The sequence below is a fragment of the Taeniopygia guttata genome, chromosome 1A (genome assembly GCF_048771995.1).
Source record: "Taeniopygia guttata chromosome 1A, bTaeGut7.mat, whole genome shotgun sequence".
In the NCBI taxonomy this organism is placed as follows: domain Eukaryota; kingdom Metazoa; phylum Chordata; class Aves; order Passeriformes; family Estrildidae; genus Taeniopygia; species Taeniopygia guttata.
In genome coordinates this window covers 29,727,879-29,742,300 of record NC_133025.1, presented here as the reverse complement: position 1 = coordinate 29,742,300, position 14,422 = coordinate 29,727,879, and the positions used below count along the sequence as shown (strand labels likewise).

The following is a 14,422-nucleotide window of genomic DNA, read 5'->3' as shown; positions in this document are numbered from 1 at the left end:
TGTGTGGGTTTTGCCTGTTACTAATATTTAGTAGCTGAATGTGTTCTTTTTTGAGAAATATTGCGTTAGGGTTAACTTTTTCTGGTTCTTGGTTGATCATAACCATAATTTAAGCCATTCTGAGTAATGAAGATGTAAAAAAGATACAAAAATTACCTGCTGTTTAAAAAATGCACTGGCTGATTCTGGGTAAAGATTAAGTATTTTTTGAGTATTAACAAATTGCTTTTAGAAATGGTATTTTCTTCTTTAAGTGCTGGAGAAAAACAAAATTGAGAATAAAAATATTGAATTAAATCTTTAAAAAAATACTAATATTCACATTATTTGATATAATGTGTTCTTTTGTGTATCTTCAGTTCTGCTCCATACATTTAGAGCCTTTGCCAGCAGTCTGTGTTTACGCTGGGTATTTATTTTATTTTTCTGTGTTGCATCTGGACTACAAAATATGACAGGATAAGCTGCTTCTTTAAACTGTTGTTTTCAAATTGTACGTAATCATTGTTCTCCTGAGAGTTTATGGCTTTTTTATATAACTGTGTAGACTCTAATCAAAATCAGGGTAGTTTAGGCAAAATATAAGTTTTATTGTTCTGCTCCCTCTTCAATCTACAGGAGATTTTCAACATTGCAACTGCAGTAAAGTGTCCTGTACCAGCAGATCTTCCGTCTGAAAGCAGCAGCCATAACACTTTGAACAGTTTACTTTTTAAGAAGTGAGAGAATATAGATTAAAAAAAGCCACTTAAAAGCAATATATAAAAATCGCCTTAATTCCAAAGGCTAAAGAAGAGTAGAAAACTTGGCATGGAACAGGTCTAATACATTAGATCCTGTTGGCTAAATCTGAACATATAGTTTCAGAGCTAAATAGCTTTACAATTGAGTCAGAACTGTGTTTTCTTTCCCTTTGAAAAAAGATGTCTAAATCATAAAAGAAGAGTGAGGGGCAGACCAAGAATCTCCACAAAGGAGTTAATCTTCAGAGTAACTGTTTAATATGTCCCCTGAATTGTTCTGTTCTCTTTGGCTGTTAATTGTGGCATTTGAGAGCATTGCTATGGACAGAATCAGCTGCCTATACTATTCAACTCCTCTGTACTATTAGACTGTCAAATTGTGTGCCTTTGGCCATACTAGCCAGTGCTCTCCCAGTCCCTGCTGGGTGGGGGCTGTTCTCAGTAGGCACATGAAGATTAACGTAAATGTTTGTCATCCTGTGCCAGCTGTCAACAACTTCTGTAAACTGACATGGTGTAATTTACTAATGAAGACTTTCGAGCTTGAGGCTTTGTATTTAAGTGAGTCTTTGCTGGAAGATCATAAAAAGTAGAAGGTGCTAAATCAGGAGCTGAGGTTGCAAGGACACACCCTTCAGTGGGAATGTAGGACAGTGTAAGCAAAGGGTTGCTTTCAGTGTAAAGAGCATATTTGTGGTAACATTACTCTGGCCACATAAAAAAAAGGGAGAGGGTCTAGCCAACAACAAAAATTCCCTATCTAGAGTCTTCAAACACCACCAGTAATGTCATGTTATGCCAAACGAAGCAATTAAGGAAGCAATTACATTAACGTGTTTCTGTCATCTGTAATACTATTAGTATATTAATACTATTGGGTCAAAACTAATTTCTTAAACTTTTTTCCTGATAAACTTGTATTTTGTTTTTTCATTGGTAAGCACATGTTTTAGTTTATAATTATTGGTTCTGAAAGGATTTAAGTTAAACTGATACAAAGAAAAGGTAACCAGACATCTGTGGTAAGCATGCACAAAGTTGTTAACACTGCCTCAGCTAAGACAATGCTTTAGTCTTGCCTGTATGTACTGGAGAAAAATCTCTATCTTTGTTTTTCTATTCTATTCAAAGAAAACAGTCTTAGAAACAATAAATATTTACTTTACTGTAGGCTTCTTAACTTTCTTTCTGTTCTTCAGAGTGCTAAGAAATGTACTGGAGATTTCTATCTCTGTTCTATTAATTCCTCTTATGAGCTGTCATGAGAGATGAGTGTTGAAGAAAAGATTCAGTGTGTTGTCTGCATTATTACAATGTTTGTGTAACAGACATTGATTTCAGTGACCCTCACCTATTAAGCTTTTTTATCTCATGCTCTGGTCTTGGTTTCCAACATTATTTTTTCCCCATCTGTAGAATTTGAAAGTGGAGTATGTACAGTCATAAATTCTCCAAAGCATTGGGGCATATTCAGGTAGGCCCTGTACAGGATCTGTGGTTAACTAAATAAAACTAAGCAGTTGAGACGAAGAAGTGTCTTGCAGTATGTTTCTAGTGGATGTTCTTAGGTGTTTTATTCATAGATTTTGATGTTCAGTTCTTAGAGTAATCATTGTCTTTGTGCTCATACAAGATTTGGATCATTGAGTATGTGGAGTATACTACTGCAGATGTATATTCTTCTGAGGTTAAGGAGAGTTACCTGTATGATAACTTGGATTCTTAATGTGTATGCTTTCTGATCTGGATTCTTTTTTTCTGAAGGATATAGGAAGGAATCGGCTTAAGTGGCAGCAATCTCCACAGTGATCTGCAGTACAGAGCATTGTGGGCAAGATTTAAGATGACACTAATGAATGAAACGTGGATTGTATTCAAAGAAACACAACCTAAAACTCTGAAAAGAATAGTGGAAAAAACCTTATTGTTCAAGTATATCCAAAGTGATCTATATGTAGACAGTTCATCTGAGAACTGATGTTTAGAAAAACTGTATTAATCAAATTATTGCTACATTTGTGTAGCAACTTATGAATGTTAATGCTGATGAGTTGCAGTGCAAATGTCTGAGTGGTTTTCATTTTACTCCAGTTCTTCCAATAGTGTCAATACAATTAAACTTAATTTGTCAACACTTTATGGCAATTTTGAATTGGAACTTAAGAACTAGCCAGCTGTGTCATGTAGGTAGAGAGAAGAGAGGTGTTTAGATTTGTAACAAAGTAGTCTACTGATTAGCTATTAAAACTGTAATCTGTTCTTTTGCACTCTATACCATTACTATCAGTGATTTTTCCATCCAAAAAAGACTTGTCAAAAATAGTGCTTTCTTAAAGTATAACTATAAAACCTTAAAATGTACTTGCTTTTTAAAAGTAGACTGAAAAAAAATAATGGTAAGTTTTTACATGCTTCTAGAAAATAGCGCATTTTCTGATGTCTTCCTACTTTAATTAAAATGTGGAAAGGGTGTTTCTCACTACATGTGGTGTAATGGTCTCCCTGTTCACTGAAGCTGGAGGTGTTGCGGTGGGCTGTTTGCTGTACTGTTATTATAAGGTGAAGTGAAATATACAGACATTGCTTTAACAGTCTAAATCTTACTTAAAGTCTGAATTTAGTTAGGAGAATCTGGTATTATTTGTGTTTAACAGATTATCTAAGAGTGCAGGATAATGTTTCTTTTTGTATCAGCTTTTCAATACAAAATTTGGAGAACAGACTTTATTATGAGACACTTGAAGAAAAAAATTTGGGGGAGGGATTTACTGCAGCAACTTCAATTCTGGACTTGCATGTTGTTACTACTTGTTATGAAACCTCATAATGTGGAACTTGACGAGATGGGGATATCTGTCAAAGTTATTTTATCAGCCAAATATGTTTTAGGGTTAGCTTTCAACTGTTTGCATAGCTTTCTGAAAATTCCTAGCTGAAATACAATAACTGCTTCAGCCTTTTGTTTACCTCACTTCATTCAAATGCTGTTTAAAGTGATGCTGTTAAAATATGGGACAATTGCTCCTTGAGTTTAGACACCACTGTTCTGTGTCACTTTAGCAGTTACAGGAAGATAGAAATTAAGTTATGCTAAAGTAAGATTTTTCTAGTGGCTCATAAAAAACAAATAAAATACAATAAATTTTTTTTAAATTGGAAAACGAAACATATTGCTTGTGGATAACTTTCCAGGGCTTGAAGATTTTTGTGAATGCTTATGTATTTTATGAAGTGAATTCTTCAGATATCACAGGACAGGTGAAAGAATGAATCACTGTGGAGTTATCTGGTTTAACAGGAAAACTCTCAATAGTTTCATGTGGAGAATAAAACATTCCAAGACATTTTGAAGTGTGCTGAGCTAGTAGTGTGTGCTTTTCCAAGGAAAGAACTGTTTGGAAGCAAAGCAAGTAGGCCACTAATACCAGTGCTGAGGTTCTAATGATATTGATGATTACATTAACTACTACATGTTCTGATTTTTAAAGCTATGGTGAAGAAAGATGTTCTAAAAGTCTGTGGTTAAGGTTATGATACATTTCACATACCTTCTCCCTTGTGTACAGTAAAAGTGGTAGCTGATCCTCAGACTTGTTCTATCTCAGCATCTTCCTTCTTGTTTTAAATGTTCTTTATCAAAAAGTACAGTGTACATTCACTATTACTTACAATGCTCCCTGAATGGAAATCTCTGAAGATTGGAATTGCTAGCGTGCCTTTGATGAAAGAAGACTCAACACCTTTGTTACCTGACCTATGTTCTCAAAAAACATGAGAGATGAGTTAAAGGTCACCACTCATCATAATTGCTTCTTGCAATGAATGGTGACTTTTTTTACCTTTATTCCTTTCTTTAGCAGTATAAATCGTGTCTTGATGTTGGGAAAAGGGACAGGGGAAGAGCTTTGGGGTTTTTCTTCCATTTTTTCCAACATTTTCAAGGTTTGATTTTATTTGTTAGCAGACAGATGAGAGCTGATGCATGTTTAGACAGAAGTAATCTCTAGTTTCCCTCAGGGTACCCAACAACTGTACTCTACCTGGGGACTGGGGGTGTACAACTAAATGTCTTGAGTTTACTGGAATTTCTCATGTGATAATGTTGTCAGTTTACAGAAAATGGTAAGGCTACAAAAAGCGACTGAGTAGGAGTGGAAAGAGCATTCATTTCTGAACATACTGGAGCCTAATGGTAGTTTTTGACTCTTTCAGAATGTTTTCCTCCCTTTTTACTGCTGTGTAAAACTGTATTAAGTTGTTAAACATTTGTTCAGAAGAACTGAGCATTGACCATCTTTCTAGTGGAGCAAAAACAGTTGTTATTTAGATTGCTGCTAGTAATGCTTAGTATTCTCTGATACTGTATTGCAGTGAATAAATGTAACTTTCAGTGACTTAAACTTTGGAAGATAACTTGACACTCATGTAAATTTAATGTAGGAAGAGATTGTATTGGATAAACATTTCAGCTAAGGTAGATCCTGAAGCGATAAAAAAAAATGGCTAAGAAAAATAACTTCCTCCTACCTATCTTTTACAATCTGGTATATCTAAGGATGAAAGTAAGTATGTACCTTGATGTTTGCAGTGGATTCAGAAACTCCAGTGCATTGCATGCTATCAAATATCCCAATGGAACATTGCACTACTATGTTACTGTGGGTTAGCTGTGCCTTGACTACAGGACAAGAACTGTCTTCATGATCTGAGTCCTTAGGGAACTGGCTTAATTACCCAATATGCTTTTCTTTTTGGGGGCCATGACACTGCAGAGAACAGTGGTATCCCCCAAAACAGGAAGTTTTTAGTTAGGATGAAATACCAGAGCATCAAAGGGTAGGTGAGCTTGTTCCTGATACTACCCCTGGTTTTTGGGGGTTTTTTTGGGGTTTTTTGGGGGTTTTTTTGGGGTTTTTTTTTTTTTTTTTTTTTTTTTTTTTTTAGTTTGATTGACTGATTTTTTTTAAAATCAGTCTTATTTGGTTCTATCTACTTCAGTTGAAATCAGAAGCTCAGAAACTTCCTGAATGCTCCATGTTTGGGGGCTGGTATGTGAAAAAGAAGTTGAACGTTCCTTGAAATTGTGAAAAGAACACAATAAACTGGAAAATTAGAAGGCCCGATGAACAGACAGGTTCACAACTGGATTTTGGGGCAGAGTTCATATGCAGGTTTTTCCTACCTGCCTATGTATTTCTAGTATGGCATCTTGCTTGCATAGAGACCCTGTAGCTCTCTAAATTGCAGAAATTATATGCCTCTTCAGGGCATGCAGTTCCTCTACTGGATCTTGTTCAGTGAATGAATTAGGGCTGGAGACTGGGTGTGTATTTTGGTTTTATATTTTGTTTTACAAGTGTTGCACTGAGCCTCTGAAGGCCAGTGGAATTAAGGGGGGTGTGGGGGGGTGTAATGATTACAAAACCTCCAAACCAAAGAACCATGCCCCCACAGCAACCATGTCTGGAATTAAAAGGAAAAAAGAATGCTCTCACAGCAAAAGTTAATATCTAATGTGGCTTTTTCTTAAAGCTGATTTACTACATGATCCACTTATGTGGCGCTTCAGTTGAAATTTCCCATTTCCGTGGTTAATTATGTGTTACTGTTCTGTGTTTATCTGATGTAGTGCAGCCTCAATAAGAGAGCGTTTAGGTGATCAGGGGAAAACAATAAATGGCTATTTCCATCAAACAGTAGAGTAAAATAGCCTTCAGTTCCCTTTTCTTGAAAATTGATTTGTAAAACTTTAGATGTGTTACGTGTGGGAATCTGTTGTCTGCTGACTGCAACAAAAGAGATTATAGTCTTTTTGCATTACCAGTTTTATGTTTTGGGGGAGACAAAATGCAACACACTTCCTGTTGAAAACAGAATTAAGAAATAAAATGGTAGTACAAAATGAAATGTAGAGGATGTTTGCATATTGTTATGCTTTTCAGTGTGTTATGAACATAAATCTTACACAGAATCCAAAGCAGTATACCAGATATTAAGAAAAATTAGTTTTATCCCAGCCAAAATCAGGACACACTGGTATAAAATCAGTTACCTAAAAGGAATTAAAAGACCAGAAAATGAAGGTAACTTGATGTAAAAGGCGTTAAATGCTTTTCCTTTTTTAAACACAACTTCTGGGTTATGTTTTTGTTTCCTTTAGATTTTTCCTGGAAGAGCAATCTGCTTATATAAAACAAAATATTGAGTGTATGGATAATGTGTCCAAATGCATTCTTACTGTGAACAAATTGGGATTTTGTGTGCTTCTGTAAGCTACTGTAATAGTGAATAAAACTTCAGAAAATTAGGACTTCGCGTAGCTCATTATCAAGTTTGTAATAAGAAAAATAATTTTTTAGACACAGGCTTCATGTCCTATTGATCGCAGACCATTTCAAGCAGTGTGCAGGCTGGATGCATTGGATAAGCAGATAAAGGTATGTTCCAGACTTGTTTTCTTAAATAACTTCCCTTGTAGGAACGTCCAAGTTATGCTGCTGCTTTTTATTCATGTAAAATGAAATGCTTTCCTAAAAAGTAATTACTGTTTCAATGTTTCTGTTGCATATTTGAAGCTAGGAATTAATTATTTTTTCAGAGCAAGTATTTACCATAGTAATAATAACCATAAAGCTGTTGTTGCTACTTCAGTATCTGTGAGCATTCATGATATATCCAAGAATAGAAGTATAGTAATTGGTCTCAAAGTGTTTTTTAAACTAGGTTTTGTAAACAACTGCTATACCAATTATATTAAATGTTGCCTTTTTTTTTATGCTGAGGTGAATCTTCGGTGTTCACAGCCTCCAATTCCCAGACAAAACCACATAAAGGCAATAGGAATCAATGTTAAACGGTCAACCAAAATCTGAATATTTTTCAGTTCTGAATTCTTAAAAATACTGATATGGAGAGTAGTTTATCAGGTAGGAAGAAACCTCTTGAAAATGCATATAGAAAGATGCTGATATTCCATGTACAATTTGGAAATTTTATGATGAAATTATGCTTATGAGGATTCATAAGCTGCTGGTCTTGCACTTTGTGATATTTAGAAAACAGGCTTCCATTACTCATTTCTTGTACTTCTGGGGGCCCAGGCATTCACCTGTAAAGGAGCCATGCTGGCAACTAGAGATGCTTCCTTCTCATAGGAAACCATGCTTGCATATTTTGTCTTCTTTATTTCTGAAGAATCAAGGAAGGAATTGAAATGGGATAAACTGAAGTTTACGTTTGGTAAAGTGTAAAGACTGTATCATAATACAGTTGGAAAGATTGTCTGTTCACAGAATTGCAGTGTAAACAGTTGGGCAGAGAAAAAGAAGAGCCACTGTGCCCCCTAGGAATAGATGGAATGTGTACCAAGATATACAGACACAGCAGTCAGCATCATCAGTGGTGCTAGCAGGAGACTGGCAGCTTTCTCTTCATGATATTCAGAATTAGAATGCTAACATGTTAGGGGGTTGCATAAACAGCCAGATTTTGGGGATCAGGAAATAAAGTTTCAATAGAAACAACTGCAATATAACCACTGAAATAACTTCAGAGTGTGAAATAAAAACTTAGTGTTGTAAAGTTATTTTACTCTAGAAGAAAATTGGATGTGTTTTAATTATGAAGAAACATATTAAGTTGAGTGGTAATTCAGCATTTTCCCAAGGTGAACCTTGTGTGTTCTGAACAACCAACTTAGTTTTAAAAAACTTAGCTTATAGATTCTTAATGGAAACTAGGGCATAGCTCTGAGACACTTGCCATGGCAATCAGAATATTCAGGGCTTTTTTCATCCTGTGAACTTAGTAAGCATCTCAGGCATTATCAATAGCATATCAAGGTGTAGGTTTTTCCTATTTTATGAAAAACAAATGAAAAAAAGAATCTCCAAACTGTGAAGTCAATGTCATATCTACTTCAAAAGAAGTAAAATTTGAAGTGTTTTCTAGTCCTTCTGTTCGAGTTTAATTTCTGTACAGACCTGAAGAGACTTTGCATGAATTTAAAGCCCAGGTGTCATGACATTCTAGATTGGATTGATTCTGTTTTACAACACAGGTTCAGGTTACAAAACAGCTAAGGAGGAAGGAGGAAGAGGAAAACTGTGCCTGCAGTAAGGAAACTTACAGCCATGTGAAGATGAGAAGTTTTGTGAGGTTGGTCAGCCATGTAATTTCAAGCATTTGAATTGGAATATTCAAAAGCAATAAAATCAACTGGTTTAACATGTACAGCCTGGAAATTTTTTAAAATTATTTTTATTTTAAAATATGTTAATTTTCACAAGTGGTAGTTTAATTTTACTTGTATCATTGCTGTAATTCCCACTTAAATAGTTAAAATAGCAAGGAAAAAGTAACGGGCAATGTATTTCTTGCATTGAGCTCCATGAAAGTTGCATTTTTCAAGGAATTCTGACAAATTTTACATTCAGTTGAAGTATGGTTACATCAAATTCTAACAATATAATTTTTTTTGGTGTTTCTCTAAACAAACATCCACTTTTCTTGCATGTTATCATAAACACTGGTGATGTTCCTCTTCTGTAAAACATAGTTGTAGTCAAGAACTGATTTTGTTCTAATAAGCCTGAGAGGGAACATGTCTGTTGTTATATGGAAATAACATTTCTGTTTTGGTAAACTTTATCTTGTAACATTTGCTGCACTGTATAAAGGAAAGTTCAGGATTATACAGATGAATTGTGCTAAATAGTGCTTATCTAAAGTCAGTGTTTAATGGAATGTATGAAAAATACAGAGTTCTTGACATTTAATGTGAAGCAGACTTCATTACAGCAAAGATAGCTGGAAGTAAATCATCTTTTTAAACTCATAAGTAATAAGATTCACCATTCTGAATCAACACTGATTCTTAAAAGGAAGCAGGTTGTAACATCTTTCACATGTTGCCATGAAATCAAACAAAACTGAGCATTCTGATTTAATACAGGATATTAACTTTTGTGTAAATTGGTTTTCTTTTTTTTTCTGTCTAAGCTGTTTGAAGCACTATGGCTTTTGATATACAAAAGATGATATTCATGATGCAAGGTTTTAATAGCAGTTAGAACTTGGGTTATGTGCACAAAATAAAAATACCTTCAAATAGGACAGGATTTTGTTTGGATGCCTAGAAACTGCTTTTTTAATGTCTTTCTTTGATCTTGCAGAAGAGCTGAATGTCCAGACAGAGGGCCAGTAAAAATAAAATTAAGCAGAATTGTGAAGAAAAAATACAGTAAGTTGGTATTTGCCAGAATTGCTGTGTTCTAACTAAAGTACTCTAGAATATCTTGATGAGCCAATTAAATTTTTAAAAATTGCTTACATTTGTATATAAATTCCAGGTAGTAGAAATATGGAACTTCTAGAGCAGAATTGCAGTATGTGAAACTCCTGTTTTTATATTACTGGAAAACTGCCTCTTCAATTTCAGTCACAACGCAAATGGATGTGGTTTCAGCCTCAAGTAATTTTCTGCATCAGGCAGCTGGAGAACAGCTAATGACTAGCTTTTATTCACAGAAAGTTTTTTTGTTGAGAGTTCAAACACAAGCAACACTTAGATGTGTTTTGGGGTTGCTGTTCTGAGGGGCTTATTCAATAAAAGTTGTTTGATAAGTCTATTCATAACTTAGGAAATAAAGAAAATATCTGAAGAGGTAAAAACGACTGGGTGTCTAAAAAGCTATTGTGAAGGTGTGTGCATTTTCATTTTACTCAGCTTCTATGAAAGCAGTCAAAATACACATTTTGTTAACCTCCCATTGCATTAATGATTTTGATGAGCAATCAAGAACTAATATGCTAAAGTTAAGATCAAAGTTTTGTTCCTTATTCCACAGGTAATATTTTGCATGACAAACAAAACAAGAAAGCTTTCTCTGTGAAGATAAACAAGGTTGGTTCTGATAAGGAAATACTTGTAAATGCTTTCTTTTTTACAGCATTTTTAAGACTACCTTCCTGCTTATTTTTAAGGTTAACTTCTATTTATTAATTTAGGTATGATTCAAACTTTTTTACTTTGTCTCTTTTTGTCTTGAAGTAATTAGAATATAGTTCCAGGTTATATGAGCTTCTTTCTCAGATTACAATTAGTTTGTTGTGGTAAATATTTTCATTTAGATTAGGCAATTACGTTATAAGATCCTTAACCCTGTTTTCATCCATCTCCTTTTGTCCAAAGGAAGATGGTTTCATGTACAATCTGTCAGCCAAGCACCATTATATGAAGGTTTTCATTATTTTCAATAAAATATATAGACGTAGTCAACTAAGTAATTTATGTGGATCTGGCATAGACATTATGATTTGCATCAAATAGGGTTTTTTTAAAATGTGAGATTTCTGTCAAGAAGGATGTTTCCAGGTTTCTTGTACATAAATCTTAGCCTATAAACACAGGATCACCAGATGCCAGATTTATAAGGAACTGTAAAAGCTCTTGTTTGATTTTTACCATCTCTCATTTCTAAAATACTTAGTGTCTTTGAGACACAAGTTTTTGATCAGTGCTTTCTTACTCATAGTTGTACCTGTAAATGCATGTGCATGATGAATTTAATTGTGCAGTGCATGTGCCATCATTCTGTCCCACCTAAGTTTGAATATTTGGAGGAAAAGCTTTATTCAGGTCCATGTTCTGGCTACTGCTTTGTTTCATGTAGTATGGGGGCACATCCTGCATATTTTCAGTAGCTGATGGTCTGAACTGTCTGTTTGGTGCTCATTACATCATAGTTGTCAGGGATATTGTTAGCTCCAGTTTGCCCCTTCTAAGTCAGGTATTTGGAAATTTGGGTTCTGTTGCCCTGTAAACTTAAAGTACCTTTCACTGCATTGAGGGGGTTTTGAACTGGAAAGATAGGGATTAGATCAGCCCTAATGTGACTTAATGGCTGGGGAATGCTTACATTTTTAGTTTTACTGGTTTATGGTGAAGTGTTTAATAGCATTAATGTCTCAAATAGTACCTGTAGCAAAAAAATATGCATAAACAAAAGTAGAACCATTAAAAACGTTCAGGAGGAAGCATGGGACTTTATTATCCAAGAAATGTTCAACTTTTAAAAGAAAGCCATGATGTACTAGCAACTACTTCATAAGGATATTTGCGGAGCAAATATTGGAGGGAGAGAGGTTAATATTAAAAATTTATATTATTCTAAGCATAAAATGTAAACCAAACAGGTTTTAGGCAAAACTTAAAATTTGTACACTGATGAAATAGGGCATTTTCCCTGCAGAAGCAGCTCTGTGTGCCAAAGTTTGATGTAGCATATGGATAATGACTACATATTGAGACATGTATTCTTATACATCCCACTGCAAAGTTTATTTTTCATTTTTCTGAATTAAAATTACGGAAGTATTCTAAACTCTTATTCTAAAATACCATCCTAGGAAATGAACAGGAAAGTTTTAGTTTGGAGGTGGTATGAGTCCTTTAGGTGCTGTGACAAAAATGGATCAGTGTAGGTATTTATTAATATAGGGAGAGTATCTGGAGGACTGTTGACAGTTTGTTGTTGGGGTTTGTTTTTATCCCTGCAGGCAGTGCAGTGCCCAGCAGCAGAGCTCCCTGCATGCCTGCAAATGGCAATGGGCCAGCGCACAGACCATGGCTGGGCCTAGTTAGCAACATAAAGTAGTGGTGGTGGTGGTGTCTTTTGAAATAAAAAGTGGGTTCTGAGTGTTGTGCCTCTGTGAGGGCCCAGTAACTAGACACACCAGACAAATTTCATATTCCATAATCCTACCTGAGGGCAAAGGTGAATCCTAGCTACCCTCATTAGGTTTTCTTGTTACTTGAAACAAAGCATTTGGTGAATTGCTGTGCAGGGGTGTGAAGGTGCTTGAACTGTACTTACTGTGGTGCATTAGGTAGCAGAATTGTGCAATTGTGAAGATCAGGCTTATTTATTCATAATGCCTATGTTAAGTATTAAAGATTTTGCTTTATATAAATTATTAAGTTTATCTGCAAAGAGCAGTTGTTGAAAAGTTAGACTGAATAGAGAAAATCTGTTCACTATAACTGCAAATATATACATATACCTATGGTGTCTGCTTTTTATGAACTAAAGTCTTGCTGACCTAATTTAATTTCAGTGCATCTTCATGTATTTAGTGTTAATTAATTTATTTTGGGTGTCTTTAATTCATAATTTATTTTTTGTGTAGCCCAGAAGACAGACCTGCTGGAATGAGCGCATCAGAACTAATTTCTTCAGCACACTTCTGGCTGGTGGTAGCAGTGAAGAATCCTTTTTTAGCTGTAGAAATGACTGGTTAGTGTGTACTAGTGCTTCATATAAATTGATGAGTGACTGTATTGTAGATTCTGAAGTTCCTTCTGCTCTTACCTGTATATATACTGCCTTGAAATATTTTGAAGATTGGCAGAGTATTTATTCATTGATGAAGAGCACTTAAAGGATAAACACAAACATTTTAATATGAATACTGTTAAGGGCACACCCCAATTTCTGTCATGTGGTCAGCATCAGGGTCATCTTTAACAAGAGTTTTACTTTTAGTTCATGTTTAATTCCTTGCTGAATTGAAGCCTTGGAAAGGAAAGGCTTAGCCCTCTTACTACAACAGCAGTTACTGAAAAAGTTAATGGTAAATATCCTGGTTTGTATCAGAAACAATCTTTTCTTTGTTGTTGTTCTTTGATTTCAAGAGGAATACTTTAAACATCCATGAAGCAATTTTGCGTTAAGCAGAATACTTAATTAGGTCTAATATTTAAGAATGGGTGTATAAATAAATTTTTCATTGAATAGATGGAAGAAAAAGAACAGTCTAAAAGAATGTTACTTGGATTATATGGCTTAATTAAAAAAAATAAGTACGATGTCTGTTTTTGACAGTCTCTAAAAGATAAACTTTTTGCCATGCATACAACAGAATTTATTTGTCAAGGATGCAAAGTTTCTCCATCATTCAACTCTCCAGCAGACACATTTCATCTCCTGCTTTGCATTCCATCTGTTTTATTTATTTAGGACTTCTTTTATGTTTGCTGAGACTGTGTTTTTCTTCTAAGTAATAACCAATGCATAGTTTAATCATGACTGTTGAAAGTTCTGATACAATTAAATTAGAATCCTTGGTAGGAGCAGTTACTGAAATACAAAATTATTATAGTACAAAATTACTTCTTATAACTTCTTGTATGAAATTTGTCTTTCAGTACAGAATTCACAGAAGTCAATTCAGGGATCAGACAGAAGAGACAAGAACTGGAATTGTCCTGTTCATCTCTGATTGCTAGAGTTGAAAGGTCTGTGTTTTAGATTCATAGTGGATCTTCATGCTTCCAGTTTGGAGTTTGAATAATTCAAATTGGTCTTTAGATAGAATATCATTTTCATGAGACTAAATAGTGTTTTCATTTAACTTGTTAATTTTTTGTGTATTTGCTGCTTGGTGTTTTTATGTCAATAGATTATTTTCTTTATGTCTTAATTGTATGTCTTAATTTTTTTGGTACTCATGATAAGCATAGTAACTCCACTGACTTGTGTGTCTTAATATGTCACCTTTTCACAGAAATGTGAGTCTCAATATATTTTCTATTTGGAAGATAATATTCAATGAGCTTTTAAAATTATTTTTGTCTCTAGATATAAGACTATGCTTACTTTAACATCAGTCTGATTCTG

At 34.5% G+C, this 14,422-nt stretch overlaps 1 protein-coding gene across 5 annotated transcripts in view; it reads left to right on the top strand.

Moving 5' to 3' along the window:
* Positions 1–14,422, top strand: part of SCAF11 (SR-related CTD associated factor 11) — a 48,436-nt gene that overhangs the window by 20,005 nt on the left and 14,009 nt on the right. For all 5 annotated transcript variants that reach the window (XM_030263781.4, XM_012568983.5, XM_030263780.4 and 2 more), the window contains exons 4-9: positions 7,103–7,180; positions 8,803–8,900; positions 9,917–9,984; positions 10,592–10,647; positions 12,933–13,039; positions 13,951–14,040. In XM_030263781.4, the coding sequence (XP_030119641.3) occupies positions 7,103–7,180; positions 8,803–8,900; positions 9,917–9,984; positions 10,592–10,647; positions 12,933–13,039; positions 13,951–14,040 (497 nt within the window). The remainder of the gene's footprint in view (positions 1–7,102; positions 7,181–8,802; positions 8,901–9,916; positions 9,985–10,591; positions 10,648–12,932; positions 13,040–13,950; positions 14,041–14,422) is intronic.